Below are 23,218 nucleotides of genomic sequence, written 5' to 3'. Positions count from 1 at the left end.
CTCTCCTGCCTGTACTTTTTGGTCTGCCTGTGGGAGAAATGGGGAATGGCAAAAGACATTCCAAAGCAATTTTCCCACTTTCTGGCAGTGTGTCTAACTATTACATGTAAAGCATGAAGAACTAGATAATCTCCTTTGCTGACAGTTTAGTTTCATTCAGAAAGAATCTAAATGCTGTGCATTGTGCTGACCTTGGGATAAAGATGCTTACTGGATCAATATCCTTGGGGATTTAGATGAGAGCATGTCTAACTAGCAAATCAGAAACAGGTGGAAGAAATAAAAATGCAGTAAGAGTGTCAGCACAGGTCAAACACTGGTGCTCACTGTCTTGCAGAATAGCAGAATATTCTGCTATTCTGAGGGGTAAATACCTAGAGTATCTCTTGTGAACCTGTAGGTGTTAGACATGTAAATTCTGCAAAAGTGAAAATTCATTTTAGAAAAACCTTTGAATATGGGCATCACTTTATACACAGTGTCTTTATACACAGTGAAATAATACAATAAGATTCTAGTCTCATGAAATATGAGCCCTTCGTTCAGAGGTAAGAATTTGTTTACCTGGAATCCATAGAGAATAAGGTTCAGAACTCCACAGGTAAGATGATGAAATTTTGCTTTGTGAACATTTGCCTTGGTTCTGGTTTGGGAATTTCTCCCATAGCATGTGGCTGAGCTGTGAGACTCCCTGCCTCAGGACTGTTCACACAGGCTTAAAAGACAAATGGATAAACTAGTTGAAGAAAGAAATCCATGAAAAATTATTAAATACATAGGCAGCACTTCTGGTGCAGGAGAGTCAAAATCACTGTCTGTCTCTTCCCTTTCCCTCAGTCACTACATTCTTGCCCTGATTTATTACTCTTTCTGAGTCACCTGATGCTGGCTGTTTCAGAAACCAATTCTAGATGGATCCTTAGACCCATCCTCTGCTGCAGTTTGTACCTTTCAGTGCAAGAGAAGCTTCATATTGAGAGTCAATTGTAAAGCAGCAGCACAAACAGAATTTTCAGTGTAAGTACACTTACAGCATCTCCTTTTGGTTTAACTCTTAACTTGAGGAGAACTATTCTTGATATGCCCTAATGTGAGATCACACTAAGGCGTGCTTACTCCCTTCAGGAACAACACAGTCTACCAGAAAAGTCAAAGGAGATAGAGAAAATGATACTGAGATTAATAATTCTATAGGGAAAATGTTTGGAAAGATTCAGTTTGCCACAGTTAGGACTGTGGCAACCACTGGATTGGTTTTTAAATTCAAAGAAACTGATTTATGTAAGCATTCCAACGGTTCAGGGAGAATTCATTCTGCATTGCTCTTTCTCATACTGGTTGGTTCCTATACTGTGAAATAAACTTTTTCTTTTTTTTAAACTGAATTGATTTCAAAAGAAATCAATACAGTATATGCTTATGTCAGTGCTTATAAAGTCTCACTCAAGTTTACTCAATCTGCTGATTACAAATGGTTTAAAATTAAACTTCTAAGATGCACAGACATGATAAATGTGTCAGTATTTGCACAATAGTTATCACATTATTTTTGAGGATCTGTTGATCTTTTAGCACTTTAGCTATGGCTTTAAACTGCAGGAATTCAATTGAACTACATTTTTGTAATCCTATTACAGAGACACTACATCTTAAAAACTCTTTATAAACACTTTGCTCAGCTGTTTTTCCCTTGTGAATACTTTTATTTTACCTTTTTATTTTCTGAATAAAAATTTAACAGCTGAATATACTTTTCTCTGCTTATATTGTGTATTGATTATTCTTTGCCCTCAGCCTGTTTGTGTTCTAAACATTAATAATCAAGATTTTTTCTTTTACTAATGATGCTATTGATCTTTAATCCTTATGCAATTGAAGAAATTTGTCTTCTAATCAAAGATATGTATTTATAGTCATTTATAAAAGAGTTTTCAGCTTCTTGCACAAATCTCCCTATTGATTAAGTTATACTCTAAGTAGTCTCAGAGAAGCTGTAGTTTAAAATGTCTTTAAAAATTCACCAAATAAGTGGACTGTAAGCCTTACTGCACTAATGCAGGCCAACAGTTGGTGTTCTATTGTGCGAAATGCTTTGAAAACACAATGAAATTGAAGTTCTCTGAGCCAAACAATTTATGTTTAAAAGAGATGATACCCATCAGTACGTGTTCCAAGAACAGATTGCCGGGTGTCTAAAAACTGTTGCCAACCAATGCATTAACTGCCTTGGTGCTGTGCCTCAAGGCTGGAAACACTGTGTTCAGTGCTAGGGCGCTTCATGGGATTGGCCAGGATGTTCAGGAACTACCAATTCTTGCTTTGGATCAGGCTTTTCTGTTCTTTGTGCAGGGAACACCTACACTGGGGGATGTTCTGATAAATCTAAGAGTCAGAGGAAACAGTCACCTTGCTTTCACTCTGTTGCTGCACAATTTGCTGTGGACTGGAGTGGAATATAAAGCTGTGTTCTGGCATCCATCTTTCTGAAAATTTCTTGATATTTGCCTAGATCTTGAAAGTAATTGAAAGTAAATTAAATGTTTGAAGTGGAAAAAAAACTAAAAGAAACATTGAGCAATTTAGGTTGCAGGAGCCTTGTGGAAATCATGCAGTCAAACTCCTGTTCAAAGCAGATACAGCAAGATCAAATGGCATTGGGTCTTGTCCAGTCCAGCTTTAAATGTCTCCAAGAATGAAGATTCCACATCCTCTCTAAGCAACTTCTCATATTCGGCCTAGCTCATGATGCAAAAAATTCCTTCTTGTCTGGATTTTCTCCTATTGCATCCAGACATATTCCCTCTCACCATTATCTCTGTGTACCTCCAAGAAGAGGCTGGATCCATCATCTCTATAGTCTTCCTTTAGGTATTTGCATGGACCACTATAGGCAAGTATGACAGTTTGGCATTTGAAAGAATTGTGCTGGAACAGAACCAAATAACAGTGGAATCAAGCTTTATTTGTTTTCCACACTGATTCTAAAGGTTCACAGAGATTGACTGTACAGTCACTCCCATGAAAACCACAGAGCAAAAGAAAAACTGTAATTTTCAGTCTGGTCTTGTGCATAGCAAGAATAACCCAACTAATCTACCTTAGGTGGCAGAAAGATATTAAATCCACTGTAATTGATCTGGAGAATATCTCTCTAATACAACCACTGGAGGCCATAGATTAAAACTGCCCCTGAGGGATTCTGATAAAAAAATATATACATTTGGGTTGGTTATGGAATGGGAAGGACACTACTAAAAGTGTAGGTACTTCTGCAGTCTGCAGGGCAGCCCAGTGGTACTCATTGACAGAAGAAGAACTTTGAGATACACCAAAGATTTCAATAGTCCTTGTAGCAACTTGGCATCAGAAGGGACAAAAAGTGGTGTACAGCCCCCTCTCTGCCCTGTATTTGTTCTGTGGACTGCAAGTGTCAGAATGATGTATTTCAAGAATAGTCTTCTGGGAAAGGAATCCACTTCACTTGCTTTCCCATGGAGATTTCACACAAACAAACATTAAAACTGGATACGTGTGTTATTTTAAATATAAAAAATCAAGGGAAAACATATCCTAACAATCCATCACATACTTGTTACATATCACAAAGGAGGAACAGCACTTATCTCCCTCAACGTCCCAGTCAGAGCTTACAATGCACAGGCAGAACACACCATGGCATTAGTGTTCTTTGTGGATATCAGATTTGATAAGTGTGACTGGAGCTGAAGTGCTCCATTGCTGTGCCAAAAGAAAACCCTTTGGAACAAGTGAAACAAGGAAATAAGATACTCCAACTGAGTGATCTCTTCAAAGCAACCCTCTGAGAAAGATACTGGACTGTGACTCCTATTTTTAGTGAGGAATCATATTTAAAGTCTAATATTAATCCTTTCTCTTGGCCAGTTAATATCAAACATAATTAATGCTAGATGTTTATATAAAAACCCAAACAACTGCAATGAGGTTTAGGGAGCTGCTGCAACTGGGCTTTGAAATGTCTGGGGACTTTTCTGCTTGGCTGTTGATAAAAACATAACATTTTGCCAAACTGCCATTTGATCATGGAAATAAACTTCTCTTTCCTTTTCAGAGCTGTAGCTAAACCTCTGCTTGGAATATGAAATGCTAATATGTAATTAATAAAACAAGTGATTAAGAGGCAAGAGTAACACGAATTATTCCTATAACAAATGTTTAAGTGTTTGTGAAGCCCAGATATTTAGTTGCATTTGTTCATAATGTCCACCAATATTTTCCATTCTCCTTGCAATTAAAATATTCTGGAAACAACACACAATAATCTTCAAGCTTTATGTACTCAGAATATTTGCTTATATGCATATATATACATTTAATTTTTTTTCTCATACTCTTTCTAATTTTATGAATCATAAAAGTACTGTTCCTTAGTGATCCCTATGAAATCTTCTCTACCTTCTCTACCCCTTGTTCCACTTGCTCTAGCATAAGAAAATACCCAAGATCACTTTTTTGATCAAACACTTAGCTACTTCTGCTACTGAATATATCCAAGAAGACGATTCATTTGGCTTTTTTTTTTTTTTTCCCAAGTTGAGTGCCTTTGGAAACTGGTGATTGAAGCTGTCTCTTGAGAACATCAAGAAGGTTTTTAACTCAGTTCAGAGATCAGAGAAAAACGGTGTCCCACTCTGAGAGTCACATTAATTATAAATTGGGGAATCAGCTAAGAGTTTACACATTATTTAGCCAATAATGATTAATTGTCATTTTGTGTCCTCTCAGGTGGAAATCCTTGACTGGGAGACAAAGAAACAGCTATGCTTCCTAGATAAGGTAAAACAAAAATCTGCTTGAAAGACTAGGTGACTTTTAAAGAAATTATTAACTTTCCTTAAGTAAATATGGTGTTTATGAAGGGGATTTCATCTTCTGGTAGCTTTTCCTTGGCCACTTGTAATGATTATGCAAACTTCATACTGACTACAGTATATTTCATCCCTTTTCCAGAAGGAGCTTTTGGGCAAAAAGGACTTCAGTTGTCCTTTACTAAGTTGCTTTGCTAAGATGGTGCCTGCTGTTCGGTACTCAGAAGCCATCAGATTGTCACTGCTGTAACAGTAACTCTTGATGACTCTTAGAGAAGCTGCCTCTGAAACAGGTGTCAAAAATTGTCTTGCCTTTTTCCTGTCAGTTGTTTGAATCCTTCATATCAAGGCTAGACATCTGTACAAAATAGTTACATTGTCTAAGTCACATTTCTATTTGGCTTAATAGTCTTACACCTAGTAGTTTTCTTTCAAAACATTAATCTTATATTTACAGTCTTTTTGTTGCCTAGGTGGAACCAAATGCTACAATTAGAGAGATCAGATTGATGTTCCATAAATTATGTGAGTATAACTTCTGCAGCAGCTCACATCACATCAGAATATCCAGTACATAAATAGGAAAAAAATACGTAATTGAAACATAATGTATGCACACATAATGCTGATAACCTGCACATGAATGTGATCACAGTGAGATTTCAGTAAAATTATTTTATCCTATCCTGATACACCTTTGTATTTTTTCTGCTGCATAATTACCACCTATATTAGTGTTGAATAAATATTTATAAAAACCTATAAACGAAGCTCATCTTCTTGTATTGTGTTCATTATGGTAATGGGTGATCTAAACGGAACATTGTATATCACACAACTCTGTATGGTCTTACAGATCCTCGGTGGTACCCTGCAAGGCAGTCAATAAAACTTGATCCAAGTAAGTACTTCTGAGGTCTGGAGTAACTAAACTGAGCAGGGCCCTGGCATGAAAGGTGTACTTAAGGGTATTGGCACTTGAGAATCTGTTTCCAGCTATGTTAATTAGCACTGTGAAAGCTGGTGAGAATCCAGAACAAATACAATTCTTTGGAAGGAAACACAGTTACACCCTGGTTGCTTGGTAATTAACTTAGGAGTTCGCACATTGTTCCAATGCACTTTCTGACTACTGAGCACTGTTGCTTTCCTGAGAGGCAGCGCAGGATCTAGATATTCACTGCCCTTAGCTGCAGTCAAATGATCTCCATGATGATATTCAGCTGGGAGCACCAAAAAGGGCTGCAAGTTTGAGCTATCAATTCATATAATCCTCTGTTCTCAGGCAGGCATTAGAGTTCTTTTGAGGGAAGCTAATGCAGAACACATTGCCGTGGACGTAGCAATTGCTGACAAAGCTGATGACAGCTGGCTGACTTCATTAATACACTTGTAGGTGTTGCTACTAGAAGCCTCTTACATGGCCTGAGTCCACAAAAGAAAGTCTTATTGCCAAACTGTGTTAATTCATTTTAGCTAAAATATAACACTTTCTTCCTTTGCTTTCATTAAGGACAAGTTTATTTAAACAATCCCTTAAAAGTATGCTGGTGAAGATTTGCTCATGGTGTAAAATCTACCCATGGAAAACAGATGAATGTCTCCCTTGTCAGATTCCTCTATGAATTTACATAGTGAGACTTGCCATGAGAAAATGCTGGCCTTCTGGAGATTCCTCCAAATCTAGGCATTAAAAGCTCAAGTGCAGTGGAATTACCTCATAGCTGGTTGTTTGGGAAAAGAAAGAAAATTTCTATAGGAGAGCTTTCCAAACATAGCTTATCCTCTCTTCTCTTTGTCTGGTGATGAGCAATGAGAAGACTGGAAGAGAGAGAGAGGTGCAGCTGACTAGGAGGTCAGGGAACTGTGATAAAGGGCATTGCCCATCAACAAATTCTGCTGTTGGCAGTGATGAAGAAAGTCTACTAGACTAGGCAGGCACATAGGATTGAGAATTCTTTTAAATGTTTTGGTGTGAATAGAGGATGCAGGCTTATATGTGATTACAGGGATAAATAAAAATTAAGTGTAAATATTCTTGGTCTGTTTAATGAGATTCCAATAAACCCACATCATATCAAGGAGTCTCATAGATAAAGCACCATATAAAGCTACTATGCTTCCAAAGTGGACTTGAATGTCACTAAGATGTAATTACTTCTTTCCTTCTCAGAAGGAAAGTCCCTGAGGGATGAAGAAATCCTGCAGCACCTCCCTGTTGGCACAACTGCTACCTTATACTTTAAAGATTTAGGGCCACAGATAGGATGGACTACGGTGAGCTCTGCTTCAAGTCTGAGCCATTTTAATGGCTAGTTTTCCACAGTTAATCCTTACATCACTTTTTGTTTCTCTCCAATATTTCTGCATGATGTCTGCTCTGATAGTGGATGCAGGCAATGAATCCTCATTGCTTCAGTTCATTTAATCAGGGAAAGCAGTAACAGATTGAATGTCTATTTAGTTTCCTGGGAGAGCAGCAGTGGAAAACCCACTGCAGGGTAGGTTGGCTCTACAGAACTAAAATGCAGATTGTCAAATGGATGTCTACTGCAAAATCATTAGGAACTAGGTAAGTAAATGCCTTTGGCAATCTGCTCCACAGGACCTGTGTAACTCCTGACAAAATTAGGATTATACTCCATTGAGTTTGTCCTGCAAAGAGGCATGGGAGCAACTTTACATGTTAGTACTTGAAGTGACTTCAGCAAGAAAATGCATAAAATTAAGATTAGTTGCTGTCTGCATGTGACTGTGTCCCAGGATGCCAGTGACAGGCTAATGAGAGCTGATAATTTCTGCAATATTAGCAGCCATCCACAGAGACCTTGCATATTTACTGTCTTAGCTCAAATGCAAATTCTATCACAAGTCACTTGGCAGGCAACACAGCACTGCTGTTTATGCAGTGAGGTGACCAATGACCCTTCTAGCTCTCTAGAAGGTCCTTGCTGCACAGTATTACACTAGTTCAAATAAACAGCATGATGTCAAGGGAAAAGTACCTCATCATTTAAAGGCATATTTACCATTTATTAGCTATGAGATATTAATAAAACCTTGTGTTGATTACAAATACCAAAGACAATGTTAATAGAGGTAAAATTTAAAAAGTCAAATATGTTTTGCAAGTCTTCACATCTTTACTTTGGATGCAATGCTGATAAATCAAGCAGCTATTACTCAATCCAAAAAAACAGGAAGACAGACAAAAACTTCTAATGGCAGTGTAGACTTCAAGACACACGTGCATTAATATCAACCAAAATATCACAGGGCAGAGTAACCCCAGGCGTCTACCATTTCATAATCTTTTGCTCTCCCTGCCCTTCAAGCTACTTCATTCAAATATAAACCAACAAATACTTTAGTATTATCAAATCAAAAAGATAGGCTTCTCATCTACAAGCAAACCTGATCTTCACCAGAGAAAATGCTGATCTTAACAGAACTCATTAACCCAACTTTTCCGAGTATCAAAACAACTCTAAACACATTAGAGAACTGGGATTGTTTGGGTTTCTTTTTTGTTTGCTTTCTTTAGTTGTTGGGTTTTTGTTTGTTTGTTTGTGACAGAAGTACAATCAATTTCCCTTCTTTCTCTGTAAGTGACGTATGGGCCTACCTTCCTTACTTATAGATGGGTGGAAAATTCAGCTGTTAATATTTGGTCCAAAGTTAACGTCAATTTAAAGTGATATTCCTAAGAAATACACACCTATCTGAATGAAATCAAGTTAGAGAAATAGCTTCTCTGGTTTCCTTTCTTTTTATTTTCCTTCTAGTATTCCAGTTAAAGCTTGTTTGAACATAGAATGAAATTATTGTTTCCCAGGAAAACTGCTGTGCTAACTGTTCACACAGATGGGGTCACTGTGAATACTTACAAGCTGTGTTTCCAGTTTAAACAAAATTCATTCAGTAGAAGCAGAACTCCTATTTCTCAAGACAAATTCTTCACCAAATTTCATTTTAAACCAAAATAAAGCAACAGCTTTTGAGTGCAAGAGAAGGGTGAGAGCTGCATAAATGTAACATGCATGCATATTTGTCATGATCTCTGGACTGCCTTTGTTATCTTTTCATACCCATACTGTGTCTGCAGCACTGGCAATGGCTGTTTGAATGCAACTGAGGCAAATAATTGCAAAATATTTATGTGCATGGCTACCAGTTTCATAGCCTGAGCCCAAACCTTCTACTCCCTTCCTGCCTCTCTTAATGCCATCCTGGATGTGTGGAGGTGTTTATCCCAAAGAGACCAAAGCAATCCATCCTCAATTCAGCTGTCTAATGATTTTCTCTCTCTTTGCAGGTATTTTTGATAGAATATACAGGTCCATTGTTCATCTATTTTGTGTTTTATTTCCGCATGACTTTTGTCTATGGACTGGATGAGAGATGTACATCAAGTCCACACCCAGTAGTTAAGTAAGTCCATTTGCAGGCTTGAGCAGTATTTCTTGTAGTCTTATTCCAAATGTCTTGCACATATGTTTTTTTTAAGCACTCTTAAATGCTTTTGTCTTGCTGTTTCTAGCTTGGCATGTATCTGCCATTCTTTCCACTACATCAAAAGGTTGATTGAAACTGTATTTGTTCATCGATTCTCCCGTGGGACTATGCCACTGAGGAATATTGTGAAGGTAAAATGTGCCAGAATCTATCCACAACTGCACTTACAAATCCAGCTTAGCCAGCCTATGCTCTGCCTCTGCACCACAGACATTTTGTGTGGCTTTTGTAGCAATGCACAGCAAATCTCACCCATAAAGCTGCCCCAAATTCTTTCAGAAGATTTCTTAATGTCACTATTGTATAACCCACATGCTGTCATACTGTTACTAATATTATAGAAGTCTCATTACTTTTTAGAATTTTATACCTTCAGCATACCCTTCCTTTTCACTCAGCTAGGTCCTTGGGTGTGAATGTTTTAGTAACAACTTAACTTTAAAGGTAGTACAGTCAGGCACAATGGTGGGAGAGCTGCTTTCTTTAAAAAAGAAATAAATTGTAACAGTCACTTTATATCTGCTTTGCCCCTAACATTCTCTTTGTTGTTAAGAAGCTGTTAATTTACCTTTGATCAAGTGCAAAGCACCTCAGTTGTTCAGCATTTTCTTCTCCACAGGAGCATTCCCTGATGTCAGCAGTGTTGCTGTGGCACAGGGCAGCTCTTGGGGTGCAGACTCTGTTCCCTGGGTGTCTGAGAAGTAGTACAGCAACTGCATGGTTATGCATAAGCTGTAATTATTTTACAAACGTTTGCAACAGAGAACACACTAGTAGTCAAAAGTACTTATTCTAAGGAAGACAAGAGATTATCAACTGAAAAAGCATTTGGGAATTTTAACATTTGGGATTTAGGCAGTTCCTGGTAATTTGCACTATGGCAGTGATACTTGTAGCAGCTGAAGCTCTACCTTGTGGCTAACTCCTTACAGCTGTCCAGTGGCTCTGGTCCTTCAGGGAGCTTTCAGGAAAGGAGGGTCTGTAGTGGAGCAGTGGCCCTCCAAAAGAATCCTTCCTAGAAATTTTTGTGCTTCCTGCAGCAAGAGTTGTTAAAAGATTTGCAGATCTCATTCAAGACAACAGGTCTTGCAGATCTCTTGTTCTTGACACAACAGTAGATAATGCATGCTAAACAGCAGATAAATGAGCAACTTTACCTTGAAAAAACAATCAGTGTGATAATAATTTTTCTCACTGCCATCTCTGACAACTACGTGTTCCTTTCAGACCATACAAACTCTTGTTGCTAAAATTAACATTTGTACCAGTCGTTCTGATCACTTCCTCTTTTCCATCTTCTCAGGTTGGAGGCACTTGTTTTCATCTGTAAAGTTGCTCACAGTTCTTATTCTACCTGTTTAGCAATGCTTGGGTTTGATTTGCTTTTATAATTTCATTGGCCTTGGTGGTGTTACTCCAAAATTGTGCCAGTGTGAAAAACATCACATCTTTTTTTCTGTTTTTCCATCACATACTAGATGGACAAGGACATAGTAGACAGGGTTTGATACTTTGGTATTTTCAGGGTTTGTTCACATACACAGCAGATATAGATAGCTTCTTTCCTAAGTGCAGTGGAATGCTATGTGTACAGGAGATACTTCAGTGTCAATAAGCAGAAATCTGAGATGGGAATTGATGAGAGATGGGATTTTCATCCCTTTTTCCCAAATGGAACTAGGAATAAATTATACCCTGCAATGCAGCAGCTTCACCAAAAGCAGAGCATACTAACAGTATAATTTTTTCTAAGATGTGATTTTTCTAGGCATTGGAAAGGTAGAATACCTGATTTATCTGGACCTAGTAAACAACTCCTTAGGGTGAATAAAATAGGGATTAATACCAAAATTGTGTGGTGAAAAAGGAACTAATTGAAAGAAAGATAATTATGGTTGGGTTGTGCTAAAAAAGCATCAGTTAGACCTTTAATAATAGGGAAGTACCAGAAGAATTCCTCAAAGATTAGTCTCATGATTGGTCTTACATGGTCTTTCTTTACCCATGAACATTTTTGTGAGTAAAAAGAAGGGATATCATCACTTTGTAGAAAAACATCTGGAGGAAAGAGAACATTAGATCTAAATAAATACTATTTAAACCAGAAGACAATATAAGAAGACAAACAGAAGAGTACATGCTGGTCATGAATAAACATAGGCAGGATATCAAGAACTATGGATTGTCAATTGCAGTAGAGAAGACAAAACTCCTAACTGTAAGTTTGGAAACTTAGGAATAATTTATTTATGGGATTCCTGCAAATATCTGAACTTGACCTGCAGCATTATAAGAGACTGTTGTAAAGCTTTATTATTCAGGATTCACAGAAACTCTTTCTTTTCTCCAAGTGAGTTTATGAAGTGTGTATGTTCCTATTTGAACCTCAGTGGAGGTGTTTGTATGAGGAATACAGATTCAAGTGGCAGCTGGACATTTACAAGTATTACTGAAAGGTCCTTTCAGTAATACTTGTAAATTGAAGCAGTGGAAGACCCCACTCATCTTGAAGATTCTTATAACTGAGGAAGAGTCTCTGCAGTAAATCATGTTCTTTGGGTGGTTAGCACTTGTTCAGTTTAATTAGAACATGTATTGTTGGGGACTGAGCCATGATAATTAATTTATTTAATTCTACTTCACTGAAATCCATTGCCATATGTTCCATCCTGTGCCAAGCCTTGAAGCTAGGAGAAGGTTTTCCTGCAGATGCCATTGCAAGATTACAAGAAACTGTTTCCACCTAAGTTTGTACAGCAGTCAGTAAATTGTAAGTGCCTGTTGAAGAAGCTAATTTTAGGGAGGAAGCAGTAGTTTATGGATAGGACACTACTTATACTGTCCCTCACTGGAGTCATTCTTTTGGTTCTGCTGCATTTCCTGGGGGAAAATGAAGTCATCACAGGGAAGCTATTTTTTTTTTTCTGCTCATTCATCCCACCTGATTTGTAATTACTGGTTAATAATTTGCTCTTTTTCATCAGTTAGCTCTTACACAATCTCAGAGCAAGGACATACTAAGTGCTTGTATTACAGCACACCCAAAAGGGTATCCATTTTGTCTGAGGTCTCTGGGCACTGCAGTGGTTCAGTTAACCCTGAGAAGAAAGTGGAAATGCAACTGAATGTTTGATACAGCTGTTTGCAGCAGATGAGGGGGCACCAGCATTTTCAGAAAAATGCACCATCAGACACTGCAGTCAGCTAGTGCAGGTTGGAGACGCTGAGGTAATCACTTTTCCAGGGTATTATTGCTAGAAATGCAGTTCTGGTATATACAGGGGAAAAAGACTGCAAAATTCAAAGGAAAAAAAAAAAAAAAAAAAAAGTTAAACCAGCCAGGACAGCCTTGGATGGGATTTTTGCCTGCATGAGCAGGAAAGGAAGTGGTGAAGGAGAAAGCAGAAACACCTAGGAATGCCTAAGGTATTGGAACCTATTTGGAAGGCCAAGAAAAAGGAAGAAGACCAGAAAAGGTAAGAGGACCTTTACCAGAAAGATTAAGAGGATCAGAGTTTTACTCAAAATTGAAAATAGGATGGAAGGAAAGATAAGGCAAAGAAAAGAAGAAGTGAAAGAAAGATAAAGAGCTCAGCTGTGGTCTTGCTGAAGTCCAGGTGATAAACAAACATACCCTAATACATCAAAAACTGAGGCACTAGGTTGGGTAAAAGAAGACTAAACTGATGAGAGGCAAATGAGAGGCAAACTGTTGAGGGTTAAAGTCTGTCTGCAAGAGATTGGCAGCTCGAGGTCAGAGTACAGAGCAAGAAGAGGAAGGGCCCAAGAAAGGGCCTCCCTCCCACCTACATATATATAAGGAGGGAGACAATAGCATGTCACCAAGACACCAAAGCAGCAATGACTGTCAGAAAAAACCCCACAGGAGGCAGGGCCAAGGAAACCAAATAAGAGGTAAAGGTTGTCACTGTAAGTAGTTTTTTCATGGATGAAGCCTACGTACAAGCACTGAGATTGGTCAGGAATGTGTCAGTACAGCCATCAGTGACAGCTGTGTTATCAGAGTCTAGAGAGTGGGAACTGCACCACAGAAACACAAGGACAGCAGCAAAAGGGACTAACAAGAGAAATCACAGTGAAAGTGTAGAGGAAAGCATCAGGCAGGAAAAGCATGGGAAAGAAAGAAACTGATGGGGTGAAGGAGAAGAGGACAGGAGATTGGGCAGTGCAAAATAATAAACAAAGAAGAGAGAACGGTGCCCAGATCTGGTCTAACAGTCTCAGGGGTCAGCAAAACAAGTTTCTCTTCAACATACAGTCTGTATGCTCTTCAGCCTTGCCCAATGGATTGCCAGACAAGATAATTTTGTTTTCAGTCATATGATCATAGTTTCTAAAACGGTTTATACACGTAACAATGCCAAGATATTTTAGAGGAAATCTTAACTCTATTAGTACCATTTCCTTTCTTATTTCCTGTTACCTGCCCCCACCTACCACACTTAGTACTGCCATTTCTTGTTGTATTATCAGCAAGTTGAAGGATTGTCCTGATCCATTGTTATCAATAGTCCTTGCAGCAAATAATGGCCTAAAACACTGTACTAAAACAAAGAAAAAATGCTTATTTTTCAGAACTGCTTATATTACTGGGGATTTGCAGCTTGGCTTGCATATTACATCAATCATCCTCTTTACACTCCTCCTTGTAAGTAGCAAAACAACCCTCATTGATTTAAGTATTTATGTATGTACTTTGTATACTAGTACTAATGACATGCAAACTCTTTTTTTTAATAGCTTATGGGAAAAAACAGATAAATTTTGCTGTGATCATGTTCCTGGTAGGTTTATTGCTTTTTCTATAAAATGCTAAAATATCTTGCCTTGCTTCTCTGTCATATAAATGGAGGAGTGAGTAGGATGAACAGATCCTTAGGAGTAGGACATTTGGGATATACTACTAAAGCTGTCCACTTGCATGGAAAACAGATAAATCTGTCAGGTTTTAATTTGACTTTGTACACAAAGGAATATTTTGATTCAGTGTCCATTCCAAGACTAGGATATTTATCTGCTGGGATGATCTCTCACAATCTTTAAAAGTTTGTGACCTTATGTTTAAAAGCCAGTGAGTTTGTGAACTGTTTACTGAGTGTTAAGAATCACAACAAATCATAAATCTCAGACAACTGGCCAACTAAGAGATTATGTTGCTGATAATTTCCAGTGATAAAGTTTTCTTTTGCTGAGCTTCCAAAACTGTTTATAGCTTTCTTTATGATTCAAAGTTCTTCAGTTACTCACATTTGTTCATTCTCACAATTCCTAGGAACACTTCATACATGCAGAAGCAAACTCAGTGTAGCCAATAAATATGTACCTCCATGTAAAGACTTTTCCTATGCATGTGTAACTTGTTTAGAACATCAGCTACTCACTTGCTTTGGGACTGCAGGATCCCAAAGCAGCTTCCCTGGATGAAAATTCTGTGAGGTCATAATCTACTCACATTTTATAGAGAAAGTCCATAACTGAAAGCACAGAGCTGGGAATAAAACTCAGGAGCTCTGACCACTAGTCATTTGCTAATAGTTATGCATTGCAGACACTGGAGACTGTCCATAATCATATAAATAGGTCATTTCAATACACTCTCTTCCTAATTGAGTGGGGCAGCATTCTTTAAATCCAGTGAAGGAAGCTGGGTCAATTATATTTCATTATTAATATCAATTATACTCTAGAGAAGAAAACTTACTTAGAGACCAAATTGTATCTTCCTTGGGATTTTAATAACTTTTGAGACACCAAGACTATGTAAATAATTTTTGGATGTTTTTAAAGGCATAAGAATGATCAAAAAATAAAGCAAATATCCCCCGAGTTCACTTCTATCCCCTGTGGTTTATTTAGATTTCAAGGGGATTATGTAAGTAATAAATCTGATACTTTGGACATGGAGTCCACAGTTTCTGAAAAATATTATAAAGATATAACAGAATATAATATAGACTCATATTTGAATGGAGATGTTTCATCCTTCTGTCAGTAGTCTTAGTTAAGGATATTTATTATGTTTATAATCGATGATTTTCCTTTTCTTAAATATTTTAAAGAACTCTGGGAAATAACAAAAGGAAGAAAAACAAATAGAACTTATTTAACTCTGTCATACTTTTCCTTGCAGCTGTGTGAAGCTGGAAATTTTTCCATTCATGTTGCACTCAGTGACCTCCGGAGAAATGGTAAAAACTGCATCATCATTTTTCAGTTTTGCGCAGCCATTCAGTACTTCCTTCAGTTGTTCTGCCCCAGGAAAGACCTGATCCTGGGGGGTGATGGTACCTGTCAGCTGACTGCTGTGGAAGCACAGGTTGCTCAGCACTGTAAAGATTGGATTCTAAGGGAAATCAGACAGTGCAAGGACTCTGACATCAGACTGTTGAACAACACTTCTTATCTTACTATAATTTTTATCGTTTTGGGCTGGGTTGTGTTGGGAGCAGTTACATTGGTTATATTCCAGTGCAAAAGGAAACTGTGCTGCTACAAGCTATGTTTTGGTGAGCAAGGGAAAGTTCCCTCACAGGTATCCCACTCCTCTTGTGAGTCCAGAGGACATCCTGTCTTCTCACATCCTGTTTGTCCCTCTGACAGTCATGAGACACAGAAGTAGGCAGAGCTGGGTTGTCTTTACAGGAAACAATATATTTAGGAGTGTGAATATTTTGTGATTTGTTTTCTAATCTATAGGATCCAAAACCTGTAAGATCCCATATCCAACAAAGAATCCTTTCACATGGCTGTTTTTCTTTGTATCTTGCCCTAACTATACATATGAGGTATGTATTTTCAAACAAGATGTTCAGATTTTAGTTTCACTGAATATATTTTTGCTTCTTTTAGAATGTTTTACATGGAAGAAACCCCTGAAACTGTTCAGCTCAGTACATTTCCCCTCATTCCCTAAACCCCATGAAATCAGGTTGTGGACAAGAATTTGCCTGCTCTTCCTCCCCTCCCTTGGGTCAGTACTGATGTGACTAACCTTACACAGACAGCCCTGACCCTGGGCCAGTGCTTCCGTGTGGCTGCTAGACAAGACATACACTGTAAAGGAGGGCAAATTCTGCAGCCAGGAACAGGGAGATTGTCACTGAACATGTGCTGCATTGAGGGGATGGAGGTGTCTGGTGGATTTATAATGTAAGAGCCTAGAAATATCACTGCAGGCAGAAAGATAGTGATCAGACAAATAAAAGATACTGTGATAGAGAAAATGAGCCAAAGTTTTCCCTGTTTTAAGTTACACAATCACTTCTGTTAGTGGTGACTGCTTTAGAAACTTTAATCAGTTTATCATTTCATATTCTTTAATAAGGACCTAACTCCTGACTGAGTTCAAAAGCAGATAAAGTCAGTGCAACTCAGTGTAACATTCATTCTTGCACAGAAGGACAGTGTCAGGTTTGAAATTCAGTGGAGATCAACAGATGTTCATGAGAACAGCATTGGGCCTCAGACTATAGAAAGTTACCATTGCTAATAGTGATGGAGGTCTGATGAATACAAATTAGGCAGAGCAACAGGAAGGACACTGTTTTAATGCTTTAAAGTTTGTCATTGTAATAGCTGTGGAAGCAAATATGAAGGTTTTGTTTGTGATAATAAGGCACTGTTCACCTTTTTGACTAAAGGTCATTGACAGTAGAAATTGATCTGGCTGACCTTGATTTTTTTATTTACCTATACTAGGGACAAGGTTATTTTGATCAATAGAGACATAAATGCAAATGCTGTCACCAGAAATATTTTAAATTTCCTTGGCCAAAACAGGTGGGGACCTGGATCAGTTTCACTATCATGACTCAGTGTGTTCCAGGTGAGTAATGTTTTGGTACTTCAACCTGAAGTGATGTCAGCAGCAGGAGCATGTTTTTAATCTGATAATGAATGTATTTTTTCCCCTTCCTTCTAGTGGGACTGTTCACCTTGCTTTGCTTCATTCAGATGACAGTCTGGGCAAAGGATAAACACTGCACCTACTTAAGAGAATTCAAGGACTATCCAAGTCATAGAATGCCAATTATTCCCTTTTTGTTGTAAGAAAAGAAGGCTCAATTTGAATATTGCACAGAACCTCAAGAAGAAAACCTCATAAATGTCCTGCCAAATAAATAAATAAATTAAAAGGATTTTGGTGCATGTTGAATCTCCACTGCTAAGGGAAATTGTATGCACTTGAAAGCTACACTTCCTTACATTCAAGAATTCTCAACTCAGAAGCACCTTAAAAGATAAGTCTTCGTTGCACAGCTGCAAAAAAAAAAGTCCCTGCAGTTCACTGTAACCTGCCTTAGATTTTTCTGTACTAGTCTGTTTAGATTGATGGATCAGAGATCCTGAGAAGTCTGTGCTGAAAAGCAGCTCCAAATTTAGCAGTGGCATTCTGCAAGACAGAAGTACACTGGAACGAGGACACACCAGCTAACTACAGAGCTCAGTTCAGCCAGCATGGCAGCTGGCCTCAGGACAGTTGCATGATCTGCCTTCTTTGACTTGAAGACGAGTGTGCTGCCTGGAGGCAGGGGCTTTGTAACATAACATTACCAAAGAATATGAATGGTTCCTGGAATAAAGAAATAGGCCATATCTCAAAAACCTGATTTGGGTCTAACACCTAATTTGCCAAAAGAATCTTAAGTAAGAAATATTTGCAGTATTTGTGAATGTGCTGGGTTTTTTGCTTGCTTTTGGTCTTCTCATTAGTAGTTGCATACTAGTAAATAAGATTCAGAAGCAATCTAACCTATGTCATATCTTTGACATCTGGCCTGTTTTGATATATAACATCTCCTTATGATGCTAATTGACCTTTTACCCAGCATTTTACATTAGGCTTCTCTCAGTAGTTTAATACACTTTGTAAATACATGAAGTGACTGCTAGTCCTCGGAATGCTCTTCCTATTTTTGGAGCCAGTGAGAAAAATCAGCTTCATTTTAGACTTCCTGTGTTTTCTTTGTCACAGGATGTTCTGTGGGACTTAGTCGGGTTTTGTGTAAATCTAGTTAAAAAAGGCTATTGAAATCTATCTGAATGACATTTTAAAGAAGCTATTTTAGAATATGAAGAGAATGCATAGATACTGTTTTGTTTCATAATTAATTTATTTATCTATAATAGATGTATAGAAAGATTTTTGCAACTATTTGTAAGGGTGAAATATGCAATAAAATCTATTTTAAAACCATTTGAAATAATTATGGCAAAAAGAGAAGGCTAGAGCTGGTTGCTGAAGTTTCATAATATTTTGTACAGTAAACAGCAAGAGTGTCCTTATAAAAAAAACTACATCAATTGAAGAAAAATATCTTTCAAAGCAAAAATACATGATCCAGATTTTAATTCTGTATAACATAGAGAAGATTTCTTAGAAATTATTAGATCTGATAGATAACTGAAGCAAAACATCATTATGAATTTGTTTTCAGTATTGTTGTTCCACTAGTTAAATTGTGAACCAGAAAAAAAGAACTAAATGTCAAATGATTTCCCACTGAGTGCAGTGTGGAGTGCAAGCAGGTTGAAGTTTTCCTTCTGAGGAGGTAGAAAGCACATACCCTATTCACACTTTACATCCACTTAATGTCCAGTCACAGGAAAGAAGAAAACATTGTCCTGTTTAGTAACAAAGAGACCTTTCTCTGCAAGAAAACAAAACTTTTGGCAGATTTAGTCATACTCTCTTTCTTTTTAATCTCCATTTTGACATTTGGCCTCTCTTTGAGGCAACTTGAAGATGAGTATGAGATCATTTTAATTAATTTTTTTTAAGAGCAAGTTTCTTGTCTGGGTCTGAGCTCTGAATTAATTCTTTTCATTCTTGCTGAGACAACCGTCTGTTTTCACTGGCAGCCTGGTGAGACAGTGAAGCAATCTCCCAGGACTAGCCCCATTAGCCAGCACTGTTCTGACCTTGATAGTCCCGTGCACTCAGCACAGCAGGAATCTGCTTCTAAGCTGGGCAATGCTGTCATCCTTGGGATCTGTTTGCTGACTTGCAGCAGTTGACATAAGGGTTAAAGAAGAAAAACCTGCCAGCCTGAAAGTACCAGATAGAGAATCCATCTTTGATGTTATTTATATGTCAACAAGGAGGAATGAGACTTGCTTCTTGTATCTTATAATGGACTTTATGTTAGAGGAAGATTTTATTCTATAGCAAGGACCTGCCTTTCCTTTGACACTCTCAGCATGTAGTGTTACTGGTAGAGCAGTAGAAGTTGGCTGTTGCTAGGGCTGTTGTTGAGAGCACAGTGCTCAGAAAGGTGCAAAAAAATCAGTGTAACACTGAGTGTGAAAACCTTTGTTTTACCCTTGCTCTGCTCTGGTATGGCACATGCACTGTGCACACACTAAGCCTGGAGGCTGCAGGAGCAGTCTATGCAGCTGCCTGCTGATGGAGAGCTGGGGACACTCTGGCTTCTCGGCTGGCTCCAGCTGCACGCGGATGCAAAGGAATTTCCTCATCCTCCATCTGCTGTTTAGCAAAGTTCACAAAAACCTGTGTGAGGAAAGCAGAAAACATCACCATGTCTTCAACTGAGATGAGTTAGTGGAATGACTGCTCTGCAGGAAACAGACAGAAAGGGGAATCCACAGACATCACTGAACTGAGACACTGTGTTATCAGCTGAGATCGTGAGTTCCTCCTTTATTTTGATAAACTTCCTTGCAACTTCCTTCCTTTGGATGTACTTGCTTGCAAGTAAAATCCTACTTTTTCTTAAGGAGGAAATGGCTTCAGCCAGGTTTGCAGGGTTTACACAGCATGAGTTTGGTTGTGATAGGAAAGAGGAGACAGAATATTTTAGTAGGAAGCTGAAAGGCAGCCAGGAATTCCTCTCTAGCAATCCCACCGAAAACAGCTTTGCATATGTGGACCCTTTGTTACTTAGGAAAGCAGACAGATGGGGCCAATACCCTTTAGCAAGTGAGTGTTTTCAAAACTCCCAGTAGACTTCCCAGGTTTTGTGTGTCTAATTGCTTCTCACAGTGTCTTTGATACAACACAGTCCAAACCTCTTATTTAAAATAAAATGCTATTCTCAGCTCAGTCTCATTCCAAATTGCTGACCTTGCTCAGACTGCTGCTCCTGAAGCAATGGGTTGTGTGAATTCTGTCATATGGGAAACATTGTCTTACCAGCTTTCACATGGCACCTATTTACACAGGGAATACTGTTACTGATTCATACTGATACACCCTCCTTGATGAGAGGCCTGGGAATCTTGCCTGAGAAAGAGGTGTGAGATAATTCTCTAAACAATTTGGTCCTTTAGTTGTTTGGATACATCCCCATTATGTTGCCTAATTCTCACCAGACAGGCTTTCTCATGGATGTTTTACTTTTTACTCACCTGATCTAATGTTGTTTGAGACACAGAATATTCTTCAATATGCAAATTTTCCTTATTGGAGATTATTAATCGGAAAATCTTAGCCAAAGAGGAAGAGCAAATCTGATACTGCAGCATGTTGTAGTGTTTCTCTCTCTGGAAACTCCCTGGGAAGTTGATGCGTATGAATTTCTCAGCAGGAGCAGGATCTGGAGGCAGCCCAGACTTTGGAGCTTTGATTTTCAGAGTGACAATATAGCCATCTCCAAACCTGGGAAGGACATGTGGATTTAGGAATTGGATGAAGAGGTTGTTTCATCATTCAGGAAGGAAATTAGTTTTCTGCAGCCATGAAAACAATAACAGTATCTGAAAGATATTGCATAAGATCCAGTTTTTTTAGGAAGCCCTGTATTTGCCTTGCAGAAGTGGTATGTAGCATAATAGAGTTGAAATGAGATCTGGTCAGATTGTCTAATATACAACAGAGCTGCACCCAGAAATAGGTGTGGTTAACCATTGAATTACTTATATTAAGAATAGTACATGTCACATACACTAAATTTTCCCATTAAAAACCACTATAAAAATATTCTACTTACTTGTATTTTAGCTCCTGAATTGTGCCTAGGCATTTGAAGGTACCTTGTACCATGATGGCTAAACGAGTACAGAGGGCTTCACATTCTTCCATACTTTCAAAACAGAGAAGAGATATTTGAGATAAAAGCCAACAGATGTACTTCAGCTGCTTTCAGATTCTGAATTCCAAGTGTTTTTACCTGTGTGAGGTTAGAACCACCGCTCGCCCATCTCTGAGCACACCAACAATAGAGTCCCACAGGAGGCGCCGGGACTGAGGGTCCATCCCAGTAGTCGGTTCATCCTGTAATGGAAATGTTAAGGCAATCAGAGTCAGATAAAACAGGGAAAATCTATTTAGAATCAGGTCACTTTTTTGACCATAGCATGTGATTGTTTCTCTAAAGTAATCTGTGCCTTGAGAAAGCACATAGACCTTGAGAAGCATCGGAGTGAGTGGGTACCAATGGACTTCTCGGCACAAAGCAGTAAGAAAACAAGACCATGGACTGCAGGTATGAATACAGTGCTGTATTGTGTAGGGCACAGCTACAGGGAAGGGAGTGCCTTTTCTGGGCAACAATGAGCTCTCACCAGATTGTCTCACTTGCATAAACATATAGGACATTGTTCAATCCAAGAAATCAGTGAAGTCATTCTGATTTACACCACCTAAGGATTTGATCCAACATAAGTCAGCTAACCCAGTAAGTAACAGAAAATGTAAACAAAATTAGGATAGAAAAATTTTCATTGAACATCTTGTCTTAAGAAATTATGAGAAAACATTTTATCTGACTGTTTACTACAGGCAGAATACATGTAAAGGCATATTAAATGGTACAAGGAACCAAGGCTATTAGTATGTATTAAAACACTTCATTAACTTTACAACATAAAAGTGACTTGTCTAAAAGTCATAGACATACAAATTAAGGTGGTAGAATATAGTCTAAATAAAGAATTTCTGTAGTAATTTCATATTGAATTTCCCTTTAGATGTGCAATTATCTAATCATTAATTTTGTTTGGCAAGAGCTATATTTCAGCATTTCTATAGTTTAGTATAAATTTGTATAATTTATTCCAAAGATATTAAAGGCTGGAAAAGGGTAGGCATCTTCCTGTGTTCTGCTGGATAAAGTAGCCAGGTGGATATGTTGGAAGATCATCTTTTACATCAGTGGCTACACTCTGACAAGAAAAGGCAGACTGAAACTAAACAACAGTTTAAATTCAGATTTTTCTGGATTATAGATTTTATCTCAACACATTCTTTTTTGAAGGTCTTTCTTTTGTAATCACTTGGGGTCCATTAGAAACATAGTTACACATCCCAGACTACACCTGAAATTAATTCAAAATTACACTGAAATAGCTGTAAATTGAGGGCAGAAAGGAACTTTCAAGGATGTGGTAGCCCTTTAGCATGTAGTATTATGAGATAATGTAGTATTATGAGATGTTATATTGAACTACCCAGGGCTGTGTTTCCATGACACTTACTAGCAAGATGAGTGGTGGGCAGCCTATCAGGGCAATGGCAGTGGAGAGCTTGCGCTTGTTGCCACCACTGTAGGTCCCTGCCAGGTGGTCTGCGTACATAGGAAGTCCCAGCTTCTGGATGCCCCATTCAGCAACCTGTGAGAAAAAACATCTGTTTCACACAGCAGCAATTGCAGAACAGACAGGACTGCTGATACATCCCTCTTCTGGTAGAAACATGACAGTCCCCTGGGTTTTAGCACATTCATTTTAGAACTGGGCCAGGGAAGTACAAAGTATTTATGATGATGATGAGGGGCATTCTAACAGGTGAGGGAAAGCCATTAAGCAGCCTCAACTGTAGACTTCTATCTGTGCAAGAAATTAAACTTCTGGAATCCTCTTCATGTTTTCCTCCCTGT

The 23,218-nt window shown here is 38.2% G+C and overlaps 2 protein-coding genes across 2 annotated transcripts in view; one reads left to right on the top strand and one right to left on the bottom strand.

The window, feature by feature from the left end:
- Positions 1-4,734: 4,734 nt before the first annotated feature.
- LOC121362023 (very-long-chain enoyl-CoA reductase-like) lies at positions 4,735-18,256 on the top strand. Its single transcript, XM_041483190.1, has 12 exons — positions 4,735-4,815; positions 5,321-5,372; positions 5,704-5,748; positions 7,021-7,124; positions 9,163-9,278; positions 9,388-9,493; positions 13,959-14,031; positions 14,124-14,167; positions 15,514-15,571; positions 16,080-16,168; positions 17,163-17,208; positions 17,305-18,256. The coding sequence occupies exons 1-12, from the start codon at positions 4,735-4,737 to the stop codon at positions 17,430-17,432; spliced, it is 942 nt and encodes a 313-aa protein (XP_041339124.1). The 3' UTR covers positions 17,433-18,256.
- A 1,514-nt stretch (positions 18,257-19,770) lies between these two features.
- The window catches only part of ABCA4 (ATP binding cassette subfamily A member 4), a 59,621-nt gene continuing 56,173 nt past the window's right edge, over positions 19,771-23,218 (bottom strand). The window contains exons 45-49 of the mRNA XM_041483139.1: positions 22,818-22,952; positions 21,512-21,615; positions 21,332-21,424; positions 20,751-21,000; positions 19,771-19,893 (exon numbers count right to left, since the gene is read on the bottom strand). Of these exons, the coding sequence (XP_041339073.1) occupies positions 19,771-19,893; positions 20,751-21,000; positions 21,332-21,424; positions 21,512-21,615; positions 22,818-22,952 (705 nt within the window). The remainder of the gene's footprint in view (positions 19,894-20,750; positions 21,001-21,331; positions 21,425-21,511; positions 21,616-22,817; positions 22,953-23,218) is intronic.

The sequence above is a fragment of the Pyrgilauda ruficollis genome, unplaced genomic scaffold (genome assembly GCF_017590135.1).
Source record: "Pyrgilauda ruficollis isolate IOZ18807 unplaced genomic scaffold, ASM1759013v1 scaffold6, whole genome shotgun sequence".
NCBI classification, from domain to species: Eukaryota; Metazoa; Chordata; class Aves; order Passeriformes; family Passeridae; genus Pyrgilauda; species Pyrgilauda ruficollis.
This window is presented reverse-complemented; position numbering and strand designations above follow the sequence as displayed.

What these genes read in the sequence shown, in the direction of transcription:
- LOC121362023 (XM_041483190.1), top strand. Translation starts at nt 4,735, where the DNA reads ATGATTAATTGTCATTTTGTGTCCTCTCAGGTGGAAATCCTTGACTGG. An exon ending in ATTGATGTTCCATAAATTAT is followed by an intron (nt 5,373 to 5,703) that starts GTGAGTATAACT and finishes ATGGTCTTACAG; the next exon opens with ATCCTCGGTGGTACCCTGCA. An exon ending in CACTGAGGAATATTGTGAAG is followed by an intron (nt 9,494 to 13,958) that starts GTAAAATGTGCC and finishes CTTATTTTTCAG; the next exon opens with AACTGCTTATATTACTGGGG.